The 22434-nt window shown below is 32.8% G+C and overlaps 1 protein-coding gene across 12 annotated transcripts in view; it reads left to right on the plus strand.

The window, feature by feature from the left end:
- The window catches only part of LOC140040525 (two pore channel protein 2-like), an 84708-nt gene that overhangs the window by 23546 nt on the left and 38728 nt on the right, over positions 1–22434 (plus strand). For 8 of the 12 annotated variants that reach the window (XR_011842732.1, XR_011842733.1, XR_011842734.1 and 5 more), the window contains exons 22-24: positions 190–271; positions 484–572; positions 1247–1344. Coding sequence is in view for 5 of the 12 variants with exons in the window: in XM_072086524.1 (XP_071942625.1) it covers positions 190–271; positions 484–572; positions 1247–1319 (244 nt within the window). In the remaining 7 variants the exon portion in view is untranslated. Of the gene's footprint in view, positions 1–189; positions 272–483; positions 573–1246; positions 1345–2640; positions 3694–12057; positions 12514–21309; positions 21345–21565; positions 21608–22255; positions 22347–22434 lie in introns of those variants that run through there. The other 4 variants (XR_011842730.1, XR_011842731.1, XM_072086529.1 and 1 more) reach the window with 3 other exon arrangements.

Consider the following 22434-nt stretch of genomic DNA (forward strand, 5'->3'; position numbering starts at 1 on the left):
GGTGTGTAAAAACAGAAGATGACTAGTACTATAGTATGCCATAAAACATCTGGATTTATTGTTATAGTTTTGGAAAATAGAATTTATATAATATTGTATACAATTACAAGGGAAACCATGTAGTGTAACAATATAACACTTTAGCAGTCTAGATATCATATCCTGGAAAATTCTTTTGTTGTTTTACAGATGGGCTCAGATTTATTTCATCCTCTGGTATTTTGTCTCTGTGTTAGTATGTCTAAACCTTTTTGCAGCTTTAATTATTGAGGTAAAATTATATTATACGATATGCACCCATTAATTGTAGTAAACTCTGTTCTCAATGTTCTAGTTCTCTATGCCAACTGGTAACTTTCAGGTTAACCCTCACTAAGAAAAACGTAGTTTTAACCTTACACTGATATATGTCATTATGGAATTAAAGAAAGACAATTTGTGTTGCATATTGATAAAGGATTTTTTTTATAATTTTAATTTCAGAATTTTATTACCAAATGGGATCGTTATCATATACAAGAACAAGAGGATCAGCAGACCATGTACATGTTAAATGTTCATGCAATGTTTAGGTATGACTGGATGAATTGGCTAAAAAAATTGTTATTGTGCATTTATAGTGTAGGATTTTGAAAAAGTGAAGTGCATATGGAACTATAATGGATATTCATTTTAACAAGACCATATACATGGCTGCAGTCGCGTGCTCAAATTTAAGTTAGTGTTTACCGACCGACCAGTCAACAGACATAGTGAGCTGTAGAGTCGTGTTTGCACGTGACTAAAAATGTCTTGGCTCAAAATAGGTCTCAACAACCAAACTATAGTGGCATTGTGGCTTGGTGGTTAACATGCTTATTTACAATCCCAGGATCCTTTGTTCACATCTGTTCCGTTTCAAGTTCAGGTTTATGTCAGGATTGCGCATACAGAATTAGTGACTTTTTGTTTTCACAACGCACCATGTGGCCATGTACATATCAAGTAAAATGATTGCCATGTGTAGCATGTGAAAACGAAACATTGAGATGCATTTTATTTGCTGGATCGGTGCAGGTGTGAAATACACTACCCAAGCCTCTTGGTTTAGAATGCCTGGGTGTCCCATTCTGTAACTGGTGAGATGTGTGTTTGCTGTTGGATGGTGTGAAAATTTCATTTTTGACATGTATTTTTAAAATATTAAAATATGTCTCCCAAATCTAGAAAGAAATATTTATATATATTATGTGTTTTGTTTGTATAGGCATGACTTAAAGGAACCATCGGAGGATGATCTGATGGATGCCCTTAGACAACACAATCATTTAAACTTATAGTAGTGAGTTAATGTACTTACAGAGGGTAAGTATAGTCATTAATTGTTGTAGTCTATTATAATATGGATTCCAAAAAATGTCATAGAATTTTGATATAAAATTTTGTTTTGATTTTATTTGTTTTGACCATAACATCAATTGTAGTAATGTTCTAACCCCAGTTCCTTATTTATTTTGTTCTTATTTAACCAGGGATTATTTTACAACTCCCTGAATTAACCACACACTAGACCATATTTTAGGTGTAGTTTTGTAGTTAAACATGTACACCTAACTAACTTAGTCGTACAAAGCTTATTTTGCCTGCTAGATTGTGTAAATTTGAAAAATGTTATTCAAATGAATGTATATTTGAATAAAAACAGATTTTATGTTTTAATTAATAAACATTAAAATCCCCAAAATAAAGATAGTTTTCCTGCCCCTGGTAAGAATATCTTTTTTTTTTTTATATTAGAAGTTTTAGAATAGGTGAAGTTCCTAGGGTCTTTAATATTTCCAAGGCCTTTAGATACTAACTTACCCAGTTAGCGGTTACGTTGTGGTTAGAATTAAGTGTCACCCGGTGCCTGGCTGGTGTCAGTTTAGGAAAGTCTTGTGTCAGTGATTATTGAGCAATGTTGATTTCTAATCCATGGATCAATAACTGCAGATGGCTAAATGATTTTTAGTTTAGCACCCGGCATCATATCCTTGTTTTTTTTAAAGATTTGATTTGTGTTTTTTACAGTGTTTGAAATGAAAGTATTTATATACTTGATAAACAAAGATAAACGCCACTGTGGTTTTTTTTTTATTTCTTCAATGCTTTTTTGTTCCTGAGAATAGTTACAGGATCTTCTGATCCATGGTGTATTTTTCTTTTTTCTTTCAATGTTGCTTGCAGTTAATATCCTATTTTTAGTGGAACACTAACTATTTTGTTAATAAATTGAAACTTCTGTTTAGCTGGAGATGTGGTAGCACACTCTCTGCTCCTGGTTCTCCCCTTACGGTGCTACAATTTTGCTTCACACTCTCAACTCTATGAGAGTACAGTCTTGCCCCTAACCATGATTTTACATTCTTTCCCCTAACAATAGAATACTATCCTTTCTTTACCTTTATGAAGGATTGATACCCTCAATCTGAACCTAAAGCCACTATTATGAAATAGATTCCCATGCCAACAGTACGTAATTTTGTTATTACATTTTGAGGATTAACCTGGTTTTGAAACGCTTCAAACCTTTTAATCCTTAACGGTAATTCTAAAGCTTCGTTTAGACTTGTTAAACTTACACTTTTGCATTCATTCAACGTATTTCTTTATTGTTTATAGCTGCAGTGAAGGCCTGTGGTATTTGCTGACATTTTTCACTTGTGTTTGACTTGACTGCTGCACTCTATGCAGTCTTTTAATCTTTGGTAAAACTATCTTTTTTACTGCTCATCTTCTATTCAATAGTTATGAATAGCCTCATTGAGAACTTCTGTTAAGTCATTGATGACCTTTTATTCACTGTTCACCAGAGGCATATTTGAGATTTTCAGAATTTTTATGATAATATTATTAATCTCAATGGGAAAAAGATAAATATTTGACATCAGTTAGCTAATAAACATTTTATAAATGATAAACAAATTATTGTAAATAAATATTCTTGCCCACACTGTAAATACACACAGTTGTTTAATATTTAAAACAAAACATGATTTTGTGCTTAATGCAATATATTTACGTAAATAGCAATAATTTATCTATTTAGTAAGAATATTTACAGTATAATTTTGCCTAATCTTTAAATGTTATTAAGTTCTAAATTGTGCTATAAGCCATTGGCCCTGATTTGTGTACAGTATGCAAATGTTCGCTTTTCCAAGATGCTTTCATTATATAAATAAAGCATGGAGTTATTTCTCCATGAATAAAGTAATAATAATATTTTAACATGCATACATCTTGAAGTTTGCAGCATAATGGTTATCTTTTAATAACAGCTTTAATTATAGACCAAAAATCATAGTTATAATTTATACATTTTATTAGATTACTGTTTATTAAATTTAACAAAACCAATTGACAGTAAGGCCATATAAAAAAATATATTTATCGTCCCCTCCCTTTTTTTCTATTTTTGCAAAAATGAATGTTTCATTACCAAAAATATATGAGATCTGATGAATAGACATACAGATCCATGAAGTTGGTGGATCCTCATAAATTGTTTCTCTGTTGTATTGTGTACACTACAGGCCATGTTTATATTTTGCCACCTAAATACTGCTTTTAGAAAAAAGAAAAAACTCCACTACTGACAATTTTGAGGATATAGGATGATAAACAATTAATTTTTTTATAGGGCTCAAATTGTAAAAATTAAATGTATTTTTGTATAAGTAAGTTTGTAAATGAACAATAATAAATTGATTATAAAAACAGTTGTTGTATTTTTTATGTTGTACATTATAACTTTTTGCAGCCTGGCTGATTGAAGAGGAATCATTATTCATTACTTGAATTGCCTTTATTTTAGGTCATAGTCGTTTAGATTGAACCATATGCATGATGAGTATGGTATGGTATTGGTGTCAAAAATCAAGTATTCAAGGTTGCCATGGCAGATTGAATGTTTTACAAGTTTGTTTGTAATCTAATGGCCATGTACTACATAAAGTACAGTATGCCATATATGACTTGTAATCCTGAGAATATTTTGTGGTCAAAAATATCTTTTGCACACCTACAAATTGGCAACCCGTTTTACATCATACTATGCAAGTATTGAAGGCACCCCTGGTATAAAGGTGTTACCGTATTTGAAATGTGGTATCTCTGGTTCAATACCTTTGAAAGTTTCAATATAATAACTGTAATCTTGTGTACTTAACCTATCGATTACTGCTTCCTATTGGACTTTATCCTCTTATATACCATAGTGCACTTTATAGTTCATATGGTAATTTCATCATGGATTCTCCTATTCTATGCCTCAGTGCTTTGCTGGCACAAAAGGAAATAACTCAACCTCTCAAAGGTAATTGAGAGGAACTAACAGATTAAAATCTTATGTAGGGAAAAAATAGATCAGCCATGCTTTATACCTGCAATTTTGACTGCTACCGAGAGACGAGAGAATTACTCACTATCCAATCCAGAATGGAACCCTTCAAATTGCTAGTCATAGGTCATTCCCCCTGGGTAATTATTAGGGGTTGTACACCTCCCTTTGTTAATTACCTAAACTGATTTCCATTTATAGAATGTTATGGAATGTAGATCACCTGAAATCTGTTTTTGATATTATTTTGCATAATTTAATTATTGTATGAAACAGTTGGTTAATGAGACTTGTCTGGAGTTTGGATTATTATGAAAACATTGTGTAAACTTTGTATAATGTTGTTAGTCTTACCATAACCCCTCTCTTTACCATCACTTTCATGTCTACCTTTGTACGTGTAATTAAGTCATTTTGATGTTAAAAAGATGATGGATTTTATATGTCAGCCACCTTTAATCCAGATGTTCTGTTATGTAAACTTTGCCTAATGTTCTAACAACATGGATTACAAAAAGGATGAGAAGTAGTAAGCCATGAAGCCAAGCCAATCCCATTTATGACTAAAACTGTTTAATGCCTGGAATTCAGACTTATTAGTAGTGTGGAGAGATGGTAATGGATTTTGTTTGGAGTGGGTGGTCTTTAGGCATTTCATAGCATTTTAGTACCAGTCATAATGTTTATCTTCCTCATCAGTCAAACAATTTGAAATTCTTCAATGGTTCAAGGGTGGATATAAAATTTGGGGATAAGGTAAGAAATTTGGCAATAAAATTTGAAAATTGGATCAAAGAGACATTACTTGCAGACAGGACCTTGCCAACAACAATTCCTTTAATAAAAAAACAGATTATAGTTATACATTAGTAGGCCTACATGTAGTGTTTCTGGTTTAACAATTAAGCAAAGATGTTTTAATCATTAATTATTGTCTTCAAGTTGTCAGTCTTACTTATCTAATGTCAATGCACCAATTCCTCTGCCACAACTGTCATCAGTCCCATCCTTATCATATACCATGGCACAGTCAATTGTCATTCAAATCATTAAATACTGTATATGATAATCAAGATAGTTAATCAAGATAGTTAATCAAGCTTCCTTTTATTTATCAATTTATTCACTTTTATTTATCAATTTATTCACTTTAATTTATCAATGTATTCACTCTAATTTATCAATGTATTCACTTTAAATTCAAAGTTCATTCAGATGTAAAGTACATCTTCCTGATTTTATATCATTTGCAAAAAAAATTCAATGTTAAACAGCAATGCTTTCAATTCTATTGTTATGCCTGTTTGTAGTGTCTTTGTTATCTTCTACAGATTTAAAAATAGATTTTTCCAGGAAGATATTCTAAATTCTATTGTACCCAGTATTATCACTATGCTGTACACTGTGTTTAATGCTGGTTTAATTAATGATTGTCTAGCATTAACTCACTCCTCTATATAAAAGTGTGAATTACTATTCATTCCAGTGCCATTGTTGATGAGAACCAGCTATGATTAAGTTCAAAGCCTGAGCAGATTTGCATTGATTATAGTAAACCCTACCGTCATTCTTTAATGGAGACCCACTTTATAGTTTGATTTAGTTCGCTTTTGGGAATCCTGTCTCTCTGTATTGTTTGTTATTTTTTTGTTATAATTATGTGAGACGAAATAAATGAAATGAAAAAAAAAAAAAATGAAATATAATTCAGTACTACACTTCTAATTTCAGCAAATGTTAGGAGTCATTTAATGAACAATCATTCTAAACAAAGCACTAATCACAATTTAAAAAATCCTGTATATCTTATTATGTAAAGGCTTGGCATTATCTAGTGTATAGGATCTGCAATCATAATGTTCATATGTATAGGGTATTTAAGGTAATCATTGTCAACTTTACACCTATTCATCTGAAGTTACCTAATTTTGTAGTCAATTATGCCCACCATTGTTACAATTGTATTTATGGTAGACATGGTATTAAGCAAAGTGTTAAGTTAAATAAGTTTCTTAACAAGTTCATGACTTAATTAAAACTCAAATGAGAGCTAATGAAGGCAGGTGCTACTTCTTTTTCCTGGTTCAGTAATCTTCTTGATTTCGTTACTGATTAACCCACAAATTATTTTATTTATAGGATAAATGAATTTCAGTTGTTTTAAACCAGCTTTTCAAAGTTTGGATAGTTGTTTTAAGGTGTTGCATTTATATTTTCTTTAGGCTTGTTATTTCTACTAATTGACCCACTACTGTAGCATTTCTATCTATACCTTTCTATAAAATATGAACATTGAAATGAGAATGCTGGCCATTGTCGCCATTCAGCTGATTACATATATTTTTCATTACACCTGGTAAAATGCTAAAATTATCTCAATTCATTGCAAACATTTTTACAGAGTAACCAAAATAACTCAATTGATGACATGTGTAACAATGTAATTAGTCTGTGTGGGCTTCAACTTATCTGCACTGGTCAGCAGAGGTCACTTGTGCCAACTACCTGTTTAGGGACACCTTTCTAGGGATACTGTTTGTTTTTAAGGTCCACTTTGATCATACCTACAAGGCTAGACTAGTTAATTGACTGTATGTTTTTATATACCTAATGTCCAGGAGAGTTGGCATTTATGGGATATAAAGGATCAAGTGCTTATTTGAAAGATCATAATAAATAAAAATGCATTCTTTGAATAGATAGATAGCCTTTTGTTGAGGAGGAGGTGGTATATTGCAATTATTGCAGATATTTTGGCAATATACAATAAGATAGCTGATGAAGGGCGTGTTCCTGGATAACTTGTTAATTAATGGCTGTTCATCTTGATTTAGCTGTTTAAGTTGACTTTTAGATTTTGTCATGGTGGAATTTTTGTGACTAGATTTGAGGGTGCTGGTGCCAGCAGTATGTTACAGGTGCTTACAAATTGTGTAAAGATTACCATCTCGTCTTCCTGTACCCTTCACCATCAGATATCTACTACAATGCCAATTTATATTTTTACTATGTGAACCAAGCAATACAGTAATCTATCAACACATTATCCTACCAAGAAGGATTTGATTTCTGATCCTTATTGAAATAAATCTGAACACTGATTAACCCACACAGGGATGCAGCCTTGCCAGGGGTTGAGGACCTTATTTAGAAGGATGAGAATTTGGTAAATCACTAATAAATGTCCCATAAAAAAATACATCTCAGACATGTTGACAGATAGAGTGTAAATTACAAGTTTGAACATTTATCTAGAAAATGTTGTAATGATTTGTGATTCAGGAAATTTATACTACCTGCAGTATTTTTGTATTGATAAATATTGGCTTGGCTGTGGTTGTTATGTATTAAATCTACCCTTTGATCTATAACCATATATATTATGGTTGTAGTACATTTACAAGTTGTTTTTTTTTTCAATCCATCCCATGCCCCCTTTGTTTTTTGGCCGCAGTCTATAGATTGTGGAACATCGCTTTTGGTACCTCACAATACAAACAGATCCTCATTAGTTCCTCAGGTAACAGACTGCACCCCACACCCTTTTAAGCAATTAGTACCGACTGGCTCCAAGTATCTTGTCACACACCAGGTGACAAAGCTGAGAAAATCTTTAGGTGGTAACCTTGATGTCCATTTGATAACTGACCACTCATAGCAGGATGCTAACAGGAAGTGGTCACTCACTGGGCTTTACAGTGTACAAAGAATCAGATACAAATTTGTCAGGAATGTGAGATGGTTTTCATATCTTCTTTTTCTAAATAAGAAACATCAGCTGACTGGGCACTCCTGAATTCTTGTCTCTGGGAAATGTTCTTTATTTGATTATAATCCATCTTATATTTATTCACTTCTTGTTATTTCTTTGGCTGAGAAGTGTGGCATATAACAATTAACATGAATGGTAGCACAGGCCGCCATGTTTACTTGCATTTTTGTAATAATGATATTTTGCGAACCACATATTGTGATATCATGTACTTGTTAACAGTTCAGGTCAAATATTTAAACGATGTAATATTGAAAACATATTTAAAGTTGAGTATCATTTAAAGGGACTGAAACACAATATATACATCCAGATATGTATACTGTATAATCATCCCACTCTAAAAGGCTTTAGAAATTCATAGTTGGCCATGCTGTAACTGACTTCCATAAAAAAAGTGATTATTTGTATTCAAATTGAGTAAAGTACATTAATGTAAAATGATTTATTATGGTATGTGATGCAAAGTACATATATTTATATATATAAGAATAATCTATAATTTACAATGTTTTATATATTTTTAATCCATCAGATATTATTTATTGAACTGATATGGTTTTGTTTATTACAGAACAGTACATACAACACAGCACTTTATGTTATGTTATTGTTATGTTATTTATTTATTATTCACAATTTTTTATTTTCCTTTAAGTTCTGTTATTTATTTGTTAATTTTGTAGCTTAAGTTAGTTAAGATGTTTTAAAAGGTACCAAGCTTGATTAGCTCCGGCTATAGCTTGGCTACCTTTTGTATTGATTAATTGTTTGATACAATAAAGAAGAACAACAGAACAACAACAACTGTATCTTTAAATTGTATTTGATAGAACAGCAGCATATTATGTATAAATCCCATGATTGGTATTCACAAAATTAGGTACAAATTGCCTAGTGGCAGATGCGGTCAACGTCTGTTGTGGTATGTATATCAGTTAGTATTACCCATGGTGGGCTAAGCAAATCAACCACCTCTACTTGACTTCTATCCCAACCTTTTTCCTTGTATCATTACTTCGACCTTTTGCTCCCTCTCTCTATCCTCTGGCTATGACAACTGACTAGACTATGGAACTGTTGCCTTGATCAAAGACAATGATGAAATGAAATACTGTACAGTAATTCACAAGTATTGTTTTTATTTACTTTGGCGCAGTAAACAAAATGTCTTTATTGAGTTGATTTGTTATTTTTGGTTGGTTAAAGACTGGCAAGGTACATTACGATCAAGTACTGTACTAATAAACATACAACCTGGGAATGTAGGCTTTTATTAGGAGTGTGTAATAAACCAAAAAATGTAGTATTTTACTAAAAATATGAGGTACTTCAGTATAATTAATCTTGGTCCTTAAAATATTTCAAATTGTCCATGCATATGGTGATAAGCAAGAGTAATAGTATACCTACCACTTAATTTTGGAATTTGCTATAGTTTAATTCTTCAAAAATTGTTTTGTTTTTTTAATTTTATTTGTTTACATTAATATTATTGAAACTGAGAGACAGTTAACCAATTAACACCAGCAACTTACAATGTGATTAAGATGGCTAACCCTCGCTTGATTTCTTCTCACAGTTTTGGTAGATTCTAGGTCCAGACGTCAGACAATGTCATAATATGCATATGTTGCAAATTGTAAATCTCTATAAATACAGTAATATATACATCTCTAGATGGCATCTTAAAATGGACCTGAAATGGAATTTCGATTTTCAAGAAATTCACACATGTTATTTAAATGTATCAAATTAACACAAACCCATACAAATAAAAACAAAATGTATAGTATTTTGAGTAAAAAAGAAATTTTAAGATACCATGGTAAATTAGCGAAAATTACTCACGCCATTGCAATATTCTATTTCAACGGCCGTCGGAAGCCTCTATATTCACGACGTCACATATACACACGATGATATCGAGAGCGGGTATGCCGCCCGATAGTCAGTGAATGATCGACGGCCTGGAAAGATACGCGAAGCGTTGACACTAATACTAATTTATTCAATATCTAATGTTGTTGAAATATAGGTCCCTAAAAAATGTACTTCGTTTGTTCTAAAACCCGAATTTAGAAGGCCTACCTCCCAAACCTTTACTAGGCCTAGGCCCCCAATCCAGTGCGCGGAGTCGATCCACCACCCACATCATGCGGCGAGGCTCCGTTTCATGTGCATCCAAGGACCAAAGCGATATCAACAACTTGCTGCGCTCATTGTCAAGCCAAAGTAAAATATGAATAAAATTCGTTTTCGAACTGCCTGATTCGTGACAAATAAATTATCATCTCATATTACTAATTTAATTCTGCTAAACTAAAAACTAAAGAAACTAACACATTTTAGCAGTATAAATTACGAACGATACAAAATACACGAACGGAAAATATGGATACGCATCATTGCGCACGGAGCTGTATCCCGGACAACGTTGCCAGGCCAACTTCGGTATTGCCAGAAAAAAACCGTTGATTTTAAGATTTTAAATCGTCATTTACTCGATGAATAACCGTTTATACGGTAATAATTTTATCTAAAAAAATTCTAAATACGTTTCTGCAAATGCACAAGCATTTTTTAGAAAATACTTCATAGATTTCAAGAGTTATAGCCAAAAAACTGCAAATTGTCCATTGGAGGGATAGGAATATATTCGCAAAGTGACGTCACCCGCGAATTTTTTTGATTTTCAAATGGGGCTTTCCCCAAAAGGGCCAATTTATATTTTGTAACAATATACATTCTAGCAACACCTAATAGCCCCCAAAACATCATTCTAAAATGAAAAAAATCGAAAATCCATTTCAGGTCCATTTTAAGAGGAAAATCTTTTGTCTTCATTTTCTGCCTAAGCACAGAATTTGTTTCCTGTATGGCAGATACTTATTTTGTTCCTGAACCCATGGATGGAGTTATTATTTTATAACTTCATGCTGAACCTAATCCTTTGTCTATGCTTCCTTCTTATAGCAGAACATAAGGAAATACTTTAACTTCTTCTCACTAATTATCATTTCAATTTCTGGGATTTTTTTAATGTCAAAGTGGTACTAAATTACTACTACTGTACTAATCTGCTGACTTAAAATGTCGGTCATTTTCTGAGGTCCTTATCATTTACTTTCCTTAAACACTTTTCAATTTATCTTTGCTATGTTTTCCTAAATATAGCATGGTATTAGAAATTTGGTTGTTATTTCATTCCAAGAATTTACCACAATTTAAAGTAATTTACCTTACCAAGCCTGGATAATTTTGATTTGCTGCTTCACATAGGTGTGAATTGGTGATATAATGGTGTGTATTCTGTCAAAGTATCTCATCAAACAGATTTATTCATTAGTAGTATGAGTGTGGTCTGTTCATCCCAGGAACCTATGCATTATCACAGGATACAAAAAGCAGATGTTGTGACAACCTAGGGCACTGTATGCATTCCATGTATACCAGTAAATTAACATCAAATATGTTAAATTTAATATTTTGAGTTTTCATCTGAATTACCATTTCATAAGAAATTGAAAAATGAAAATACTAAGTCATAATTGGAAAACCAAATTATACTGGAAGTTTTAAAATACCTCATCAGACAGGAATATGATTATGAAATAAAAATAAATGATTACCATGTAATAGTTTTGTTTGTGAATTTACTAATAATACAAATACAAAATAATTTAATTGCAAATAAAAATATCACCCGTCTGAAATGATAGTTGATAAATAAAGTGGTATATGAGAACTAAAAATGACATTGACATTTTTGTAACTGAAGGTAAATTGTAGCACAATGTACATTCAGTTATAAACTATTCCTAAAATACCCTAGTAACCCGTTTTAAATACCTACCAACAATGCTGGACAGTTTTCCCAAGGAAAACAAAAACAAAATAAATAGTTTGGTATTTGTATTTTCAGATCCCGATACAGATGTGAATTTCCGGTGGTCGGTTCCACTGACTGATAACCATCTAGGTGCGAACTTACAATAAAGAATATTAAACTCTTTTCTTAACCAGGCTTTGTATATCAATGAATGCTTTACCAATTAATTGTGAATGAAAACAATTTCTGTCTTTTTGACCTGGATAGGTTACTGTAGAATCTTTCTAATATTATATCACTATACAAAACCTGAATAGAAGATGGTTTGTTTCGTTTTGTGTCAGACTAATTGTGCGATGGTTATCTAGTGTACAGTGATTCTCATGTACTCTTGACTTGCTAAAAGAATTTTTATTTCTGTTCACTATTAGTGACTTATAGATTGCATTTTATTGAATTTGTTTGTTACAAGCTCATACAAAAGCTTTCTTTTTACTCTATATTTGGATTTTTTGCTACAATATATAGCCTTCATAATTTCCATATCTTTGAAATCATATTTTAATATGATTTCAAAGTTTTTTTTTTTTTAAAAGGGATGGAGGAAAGTTTATAAGCAAACGTGTCTCTGTAAAGCCCATAGTATCCTATTCATATACCTCTGCTTTAAAGTTATATTTACTTGCTTATTTGCTTTAGTTGATTTAATTCTGATAAATGTTGAAAAAGTTTCCTTTGTTGTCAAAAGACAGCCACCACCTGTAACCATTCACATTTGTCATTTTGAAATGCCGCCCTCTTGTGTTAATGCATTTCCTAAAAGTTTGTACAAATGGCATGTCTAGATAGGCAGTACTGTATAGTGTGTAGTTCTAACTGTCATTGAGGATTTTTAATATTTAGCATACTGTACAGTATATTAATGCATGTACTCCAATCTATACTCCAATCCTGCATTGGAGGTATTGTATGTACAGTAGCTAGCTGCAAACCCCATACGGTGCCCTTGTACACAGTGCCCTTGTACACAGTGAGAAAAATAATTTGTTTCTTAATAAGCAAAGTACCACCATTAGAGGAGGTCTTGAAATAAAAACATTTACCTGAGAAATGTTTATCAACCACCAATAATACAGTTTTGGATTGTATTAAAACATTTAAAAGCTCAACATAGTATTAGTCTGTTGGGATCTATTTTTAGTTAACTAGAATTCTATAGGTATTTAAAGACACATCTGGGAAGCCATCACCACCTGTAAGATATTATTGTTTTTTAATATTGATGATGTCTGATGTTGTTACCAAGTTATGTCTCCAGGTTAGAGCTGTGGTCAATTTCAATGTATAAACCTTTCAAGCATTAATGCACACATAATATATTTTAACATGAATTGTCCGAAATGGATCATCTAACTCGTCATGGCCAAGTTCAAATCTAAATTCTAACAATTATCTTAATTTCCATAACTTTCCCTTTTGTACTCAACTTATTTTCTCAGCTCCCAACTATTTACCATTATAACAATACTTGATTGAAGTCTTAAATTTCTAGTCCTGAACTTCAACAATGTTCTCTGGTTTGTTAATTAAATCTAATACTTATTCATTATACAAGTTCATGTATTTTAAATGGTTCTAATTTATTAAAATAATTACACTCAATGTACAGTGTCTGTTTTATTAGGCATTATCTTCAAAGTATACTTGAATAAAGAAATATTACACAATACACAGTAACTTTCCTGTATAAATATACTTTGCATACTTTGTGAATTTTTGTCTGGCACCTGGCTATATACTTTTATTATACAAAGCCTACTTTCTATTGAATTGTACTTTTGATTTATGTGGTACAAAGTTTAAAAGAAAATCTATGTCAGGTTGCTAGGTAAAGATATAAAAAAAGCCTTTGAATAGTTATCTATTGACCTTTTTTCTCATTAAATTGTTATCAAAATAAAGATGCAACTTTAATAATGTTTTAAACATGTATACAAAATAAAATTGTAATATTTAGTTTGAGATGATGGGGATAAGTTTCCCTTCAACAAGACTTGGTGTAGTGTTAGCCAAGTGCAGAAAGTATAGCGAAAATGGGTTAACCAATATGTCTTCATTCAGTTTGCCTAAAGTATATTTTATAGGGTATTCTTTTCGCACTGCGCCTGTTAGGCAGTTATATTCAAGTATCAAGCGGTTTACTACGGCTGAAAAAATTGGTATTTGGAAACTCGGACTTGGCATGTGCAAACCCCAAAGCACGTCTGGGAGAAGAGAGACTATGAGATGTATGCAGACAGTAGCCTATGAGGAGTGTTGACAAAGTTCGAGATATGCAAGGCACGCCAAATATTTGTGCGAGGCATCATTCTATCATTTCCAAAAGTGCGAGGCATGCGATGCATATAGTTTACAATTTCAAAAAGGTGCGAGGCATATCTTAACGTCCTATTATGCTATATTATAGGCCTAATAATCAATTATTTATATTTTTATAATAGGCCTAGCGTATCTAAATAGATTCGTGTGTACACTCATCATGTTGTTTATTTTTATGTAACGATGTTTTTTTCATTCAAGTCATATCGTCTCAAATTTTACTTTTACAAAAGTACCCAAACTGTTCAAAAGTTGTGCATCCATATGCGCCATATTTTTAAAATCTGAACGACAGTCTTCAACTTTCTATAAACAATCATTGTTATAGCGACACTTATCAAATGACTGCCATGCTTGTTGGCATTTTAACATGTCTCTCAAACATAGCAGAGTGAAAATAATATTTTGTCACACCCCCACGGCTCGATCCAGTAGACCTGAGAGATGGAAAATCCTTCTTCACTATTTAGCATATAGGTGAACGATTCTGCCCTGAGAGGATTCGGCCTTATGGCGATTTCCCTCCTATAGCATGTGGTTTCAGCAGCAACGCACAGACTTCTCTCTGAGCGGCGTGCCAAAGACATTTTTGTCATTCCATTCTCTAGGAAATCAACACGTGTACCTATCTCGCAAATAAAGTGAACAGCGATGGCCAGGATAAGTTTAATAACTGGCAGTGAATAAAAGGTAACTGATATGCCAATCAAATAACATGCCGCAAAGAAAACAATTCTGGAGCGATAATCGTAATACTAGGCCTAAAATTATACTTTAGCTAATATGCTTAGCCCTAACCTAGAGGCCTATGTAGAAAATAATTTAATTTAATTTTGATATAATTGGTGTAATATTAATAATGATACACTATTCCTGTTTTAGTAGGCTAGGTATATTACGAGCGATTTTTTATTTATTGTTGTCCATGTACGTACTAATAAACCTGGCTCTAGTTTCCTTCGCTTGTATTTTGACTCCAAATTTGATATCTAATTATCATGTGAATACCACACCTTAGAAGTATGCCTCAGAAAGAATCGCATAAAAAGTAACAAATAAATCCTTAAATTAATGATTTTACAGGCGTGTTTCTCGTTGACTTTTAATTTTGCTCTTTTGGCGTTCCATAGAAACTAAAATATTGAACATTGAAATTGAATTTCGTGAACAGTATGCAAGAAAAACGTCTGTAAAATCATCAATTTAACGGATATTATTGTTTTTATGCGATTTTTCTTCATTAAAGTAGGCCTACTAATTCTAAGGTATGGTATTCAGGATAAAGTTGGTTAACAAATTTCAAGTTAAAATACAAGGCAGGTGCAAAAGGGAACTAGTGGGCCTAGGCTAATTCAATTTCGGTGATTTCCTGCCTCGCAATTTTTGGGAAATGATAAAATGATGCCTCGCATTTTTTGATGATGCTAAAACGATGCCTCGCATAAATTTTTGACTTGCCTTGCTTGCCTTCCCTGCCTTGCGTGCCTTGCTGCCTCACACTTTCTTACTACCCGCCTATGAGACCTGTTCAATAAACATGTTTTCGTTTCCATAACCAGTTAAATGGCAGCCTGAAAATAATGTATAAAAGCACCCAATCGATTTGGTGTTACAATGCCATTTAGCCGGTTATTGCTGTGCAACTTTTAGCTGCATTGCAAAATAACGGTAAATGCAGTAACATTTGAATTAACTGCCAGTGCCCATTGTATTTTGAGTACTGCTAACGATTTCCGTCATTTCCGGCGTTTTTTTGTGAGAAATATTTCTTGTTTTAGTTTATGTTAGCAGAATATAATTGCTATTAAAATCTACAGTTGATACTATACTTCATTGAAGATAATATGTTGGGTTACATGGCAGATTGGGATAACATAATTCGGTTATCACACTTGAATTGCTTTGTCACTGTCAGGACCCCAGTCAAAATGACGCAGTTAAGGTTGGTCCATAGACATAAAGTTGTTGTCTTTGATCATGATCAAACCACTTTGTCATATGTAATCAACATTACAATATTTCTTTAACAGACGCACATAATTTCATAACATAAAACTCTTTTCCCATCTCTTCTTCCTCTCCTCTTCACAAATGATGTTTATCTATCCTAAACCCTTTCCTCCTCCTCTTCACAAATGCTGTAAATCTATTCCAAAACCCCAAACATTTTCTCCTCTTTTCCCATCTTTTTATTGCCTCCTTTTTACAAATGATGCTAATATATTATATTCTCATATATATTAGCATACATTTTCTCCTATATTTCTCAATTTTCTCATATTTTCTTTGTCTCTGGGCTTTCAGGAAGAATATCAACAGACGAATGTCATTTAAAATTCTACTTAACCTGTCACCCAAGTAACCTATATGAAAGTTGATTTGAAGGAAAGAAACTGGAAATAGTAATCATAATATTTAATTTCCTTATCACATAGTTTTCAGGAGCTGAACTGTTTATATTATTTTTTGTTTTAAACCTGATTTTAGCTGTATGGTTTCGAAATAATTGAAATGAAAATAGAAGAAATAATTGGTTAAAGAATGTGTCATTTGGCAGCTCTATTAAGAAAATAGGACACTTTGTTGGGTCCCCTTAATAAATAAATGCTTTCAAAGACCTACGTTAGCCAATAATTATATTCCTGTCTCATTCCTCTACAATCCTGGACCACCACTATAACTTTGTTTGTGAAATGTTTATTTCCAATGTCCTAAGACATGAAAACTCCCTTTCTGTTAATATTGTAAAAGGTAAATATTTTTACATATAATTTTAAGTTCAATCAACTTTCCAGGCACTCCACACATTTGGGCTAGCCTATTAATTACATCTGGTTTTCTGGAAAAAGTTTATATACAGTATAATGATAAAAAAGAATTTTGGACCTTAGGAAAAGTCTGGTTTTGGGAGAGTTTCTAATTTTCAAAGAGTATGGTAGTGGCATACCTTTTTCTATATTATGGAAGATTGTTTTTTTTTTTTTAGTTTAAAAAAAAAAAATCTTATATGTTTCCAGGTCAGCTCTTACAAAGTTAGGTTTGCACAAAGTATCTAGTCAGTTGTCTTTTTCATGTTCTTAGAACTAGTGTATTCCTTTCTGAGCGCCACCAGCTCTCAATCACATTTTGATATTGTTTCCAACTCAACTCGCTCAAATACATATGACACGTCAGGTGTGTCAAAATGTTTATCTTTTTAACAATATTAAGCTAAATCGCTGTCTAGAATCCACCAAAGAGCATTGATGGTCTAGACTAGTAATACAAAGTATAACTGTTTTTAATTTCGGAATGTAAATAAATTAGGTCATGTTCTAGAAAGAATTACTAGTTTTCCATTCCAAAATGTTCGACTTCTTAACACCTTCGTGAGCAACATCTTTGCACTTTCAATCGTTTACTAATTATGACAGATTTATTTTATGAAAGTGTAAGCTTTAAAATGAGACTTCATATTATATTTCATTTGGTAGTTTGAAGTATGTCAAATCTATACCAGGATAAATAAAGAAGCCAGTTAAAATGAGGTAATTCAGAAGAGAAGGAAGTCGACAATATCTAATAGCATTCATAAACCTGTTACCAAAGTAGGTTTATTCATTTCAATGGTATTTGAGTGTTAATAATATGTGCTATTAACCATTTAAAAATGTTTACTTAGGCAGTCTCTGGTCTTTGGTTCTTTACATTCATGTGTCAACATTTGAAATGAAGTAATATTTCAACTTAAATTGAATCAACCCTGTTTAAAAGTTTATTCGGCAGGTTATTGAGTTGAAATTGAACTTTTGAGAATAATATAAAACATTTCTTGTAGCAACAAGAGCATTTCATACGGGTAAATATTCCCTCCCCCAACCAATCACCCAGATCATTTCATACTGGTACATTCCCCCTCCCCAATCGAATCATTTAATACTTACTTGTATATATTCCCCTCTAACCCCTCCCCCCCCCCAACCAATCAACATGATCATATCATACTGGTACATTCTGCCTCCCAATCAAATCATTACATACGGGTATGTATTTCCCCCTTTGCCAATCAAGCAGAGCATTTCATACGGGTACATATTCCCTTCAACCCCTTCCCCAACCAATCAACCAGATCATTTCATACTGGTACATTCTGCCTCCCCCCCCCCCCCCCAATCAAATCATTACACACAGGTATATATTTCCCCCTTTGCCAATCAAGCAGAGCATTTCATACGGGTACATATTCCCTCCAAGCCCTCCCGCCAACCATTCAACCAGATCATTTCATACTGGTACATTCTGCCTCCCCCCCCCCCCCCAATCAAATCATTACATACAGGTATATATTTCCCCCTTTGCCAATCAAGCAGAGCATTTCATACGGGTACATATTCCCTCCAAGCCCTCCCGCCAACCAATCAACCAGATCATTTCATACTGATACATTATGCCTCACACCTCCCCCCCCCCCCCCCAATCAAATCATTACATACAGGTATATATTTCCCACTTTGCCAATCAAGCAGAGCATTTCATACAGGTACATATTCCCTCCAACCCCTCCTGCCAACCATTCAACCAGATCATTTCATACTGGTACATTATGCCCCACCCCCCAATCAAATCATTACATACAGGTATATATTTCCCCCTTTGCCAATCAAGCAGAGCATTTCATACGGGTACATATTCCCTCCAATCCCTTCCGCCAACCAATCAACCATATCATTTCATACTGGTACATCCCCCCAATCAAATCATACAGGTTTATATTTCCCCATTTCCTATTTTGTTACTTGAATAGTTTCTGTGTAAACATTCCACCACCACACTACAGTAATATTTCATACAACTTGCCATTTGTTATTAAAGTAAAAAGACAACCATTTTTTTTTCTTGTTGGAAAATACAACCATTTTCGCTTCCATGCAAACCTAAAATGTTAACAGAAAAGTAATCTTTGACCTGGCCTTGAAAGTATTCGATTTTAATTCAACTTGACAAACTTGTTAATAATTTTGAAATTCTTTTCGTTAATTATATTGTTATTGGCCAGTTGTTTTCTATCTGAAGTTTTTATGAAATGCATATGAGTCACAGTTTGCTTGCTTTGTAATAACATGCAGTGATATCCTAGTAAAATATACAGCTAGAAATTTGTAAAAAAGCAGGGATCAACTACATTATATAACATTTTATTATTATTAATATTTTCATAAATATTTATTTCTCTATAAATCTTTGCTGTAAAATCATGTTATACATAAAAAGTTCAAATTACTTTTTAATTGAGTTTCAATTCTATATTTTCTCCAGAGATAAATAGAATGTCACCTGTATTTCTCTGAAATTCTGCAGTATCTATTTATCTTGATGGAACTTTCAATTCCGGTGCTTTACCATTATAATAAACAATCTTGGTAGAAATGTTCAATTTAATAACTTCCTTTTAAAGACTTTTCTTAAGAAAACTTACTTAGTTCATATGTTACATCATTATACTTAAAACCGCAACAAAGATTGAAACCATTAGTTATTAAATCATATTATACATATGCTCTATCATTCCTTGCTATAAAATAAATGTAAAATGTAATAGATCATTTAGTATTAAAGAAAAGCAATTGGTTTAAATTTTTAAAACCACCAGGAGGGATAACAATATACTGTACAAACAAATGAATATATGATGATCTGTTTTGAAATGCTGCTAATATTGTAAAATCAGTTGAGTTTTGTTGAAAGATGAAGCAATTTGTTTTTAAAGTATTGACAGTGCAAATGTATAAATCAAGATACTCAGTATATCTATAAGTGAAACTATGTTCATTACTTAGGAAATGTTTATCAATTTACTCAAACTTAAGTGGTAAATTAAAAATGGTTGCAACTTGTAGAATGTCTAATCTATCTAATTTGTAAGTGAAACAGGACACAGTGGTTTACAGTAAAATGCTACTAGAAAACTGCCACCATTTATTTTCTGCTGTTTATTTAATTACTGTATGTATGTCCCACAGTACTGTAACATTGCGTTTCCGGTTATTATTCAATATTTTATTATGCCTTGGTATCGACATTGAAGCATCTACACATGCTCACTAACCAATTTGCGCGACACTGACAGATTCCAGAACTAAGAAAGTAAAATGAACCTCTTCTTTAATTCGGTCAGTAGGAACTGTAAAAAAACAGTAATCCCACCTTGTAAAGTGGAAGGTATGTACTGGTGGTACTGCTTCTTAAGTCCCACCCTATATTATTGACTAAACTTACAGTGAACCTTTCTATGTTTCTTCTTCTTAACTTGCCAGCTGATCCCTAATGTGACCATTGGAATTTGTGTGTAGTTAGTTGGTGAGATAGGTCAATGAACTACATGCCTTTAGGTAATATTTTCTAACTGCTCATGTTTTAAAGGTCATAGTCATAGACCAAAGGTCATATAGAAGAAGAAATATGTTTGACCTTTTTAAAGATTATACATTTTAGAATTTCTGATTCATTCAGGAACATCTCATATTTAATTGACTTGGAGATGAACAGGAAATTCCTAGAAAAAAAAAAGTTGGGTGGTCGGTCGGTGGTACATGGTAGATGCTGCTTCATTTGGGTAATGTTACCACCTGGTGAAGTTTTTGCTTCTAGCGTTTGTAACATTGGGAAAGGTGAAGTGTTAGAGTAGACCAATTTGAAATAAATCGACATCCAATGCGTGTTGGCGACGCACTGGTGAATGTTACAAATTCTAAGCTTCTAAATGAAGCTGGATTCTAATTGTCTGGAAATTGGGGTGATAGAAGTTCAGGTATTGTCTACTGCCCTAGGCTTTTGTAGTACGTGCGGACTCCATTTTTATCTTCATCTTTTTTAATCTTTCACTCTCTTCCCAACCTTAGAATTGTGTTCTCCTGTAGTTTATTTTATTACATTTAGTTACTTTATCATGACAATTTCCCATACTGTTTTCATAACCTTCATTTTCAGTTGATCAGAAGGTAAAGAAGGTTAGAAAATTAAAGGTCGGCTTCCATTTTATTATTTTTGTAAAACCAAATACAGGTTTCACTCCAATTAAAAAGCCACAACGAATAATTTAAAATAACTTTGTGGATTTATGTTTATGTTGGCATATAATTGGTAAAAGTGAATGTACAAATTGAGATATAAATACTTGGTAGATGAATATTCATGACAAACACTATTCTATGCAATAAAAGTAGCAATCAATTTTTTCTTTAAGCTTTGAGTCTCTATGTTTTACTAGTGGTCATCTAGCCTCTAGGTAAGAATGCCCTCTGAACTTTTGTTACCTTTCTACAGCAGCATGTAGATATTACAGTACCTAGACCCACATCCTGGTTCATGCTGGCTCGCCAAATAGCTATATCACCTATATTATTTTATGAATGGCCTTGTTTTTATCACCCCCTCTACCCACACCAGTATTTTAATACCTGGTCTACAGCAAAGGTCATAATTGACCACAGTTCTCATGAGGCATCCTTGCCTGGCAACATGAACAAGATTCGGATCTACAGAATTTTGGAATGTTCCAGCCACAGGTTCGCACCACTGGCATACTTTCTATACCAATAACTTCCACCCATCCTTGACCCCCTCCATATGTAGAACATCTTAAGGTCATATTTAATTGTTCTTTCACAAGAAAACTTCCACTATAATTTCCTAATTCCCTAGGCACTATGGTATGAAAGTGCGGAACTTCTGTTGGTGTATAAAATGATATCTCACCACCTTAATCCTTAATATTTGGCTGCCATATTACTGCTGGCTATTTCATTTTATTACAACTTAATTATTTTTGACTACCATGGGTAACTATTACCTCAGACCTACCTGTAAAATAACACCTGTAGTCTGTTCATTTGATGTATAGCAGAGCATTTAACATTTTATTTTTTTCATTTAGCATTTCGTAAATGTTGGCTGTACACAAGTGCATGAAAAAGAACACAACCACTTCTTGTTACAGTTGCCTCATAAAGAATTTGCGGGATATTGTATGTGTACTTTTATGATATTATTAGCTATACACTCTGTCAATTCTTCACATAATGTAGTCCTTTATATAATAAATCACTAAAATTG

Source organism: Antedon mediterranea, chromosome 2, assembly GCF_964355755.1.
Source record: "Antedon mediterranea chromosome 2, ecAntMedi1.1, whole genome shotgun sequence".
Lineage (NCBI taxonomy): Eukaryota > Metazoa > Echinodermata > Crinoidea > Comatulida > Antedonidae > Antedon > Antedon mediterranea.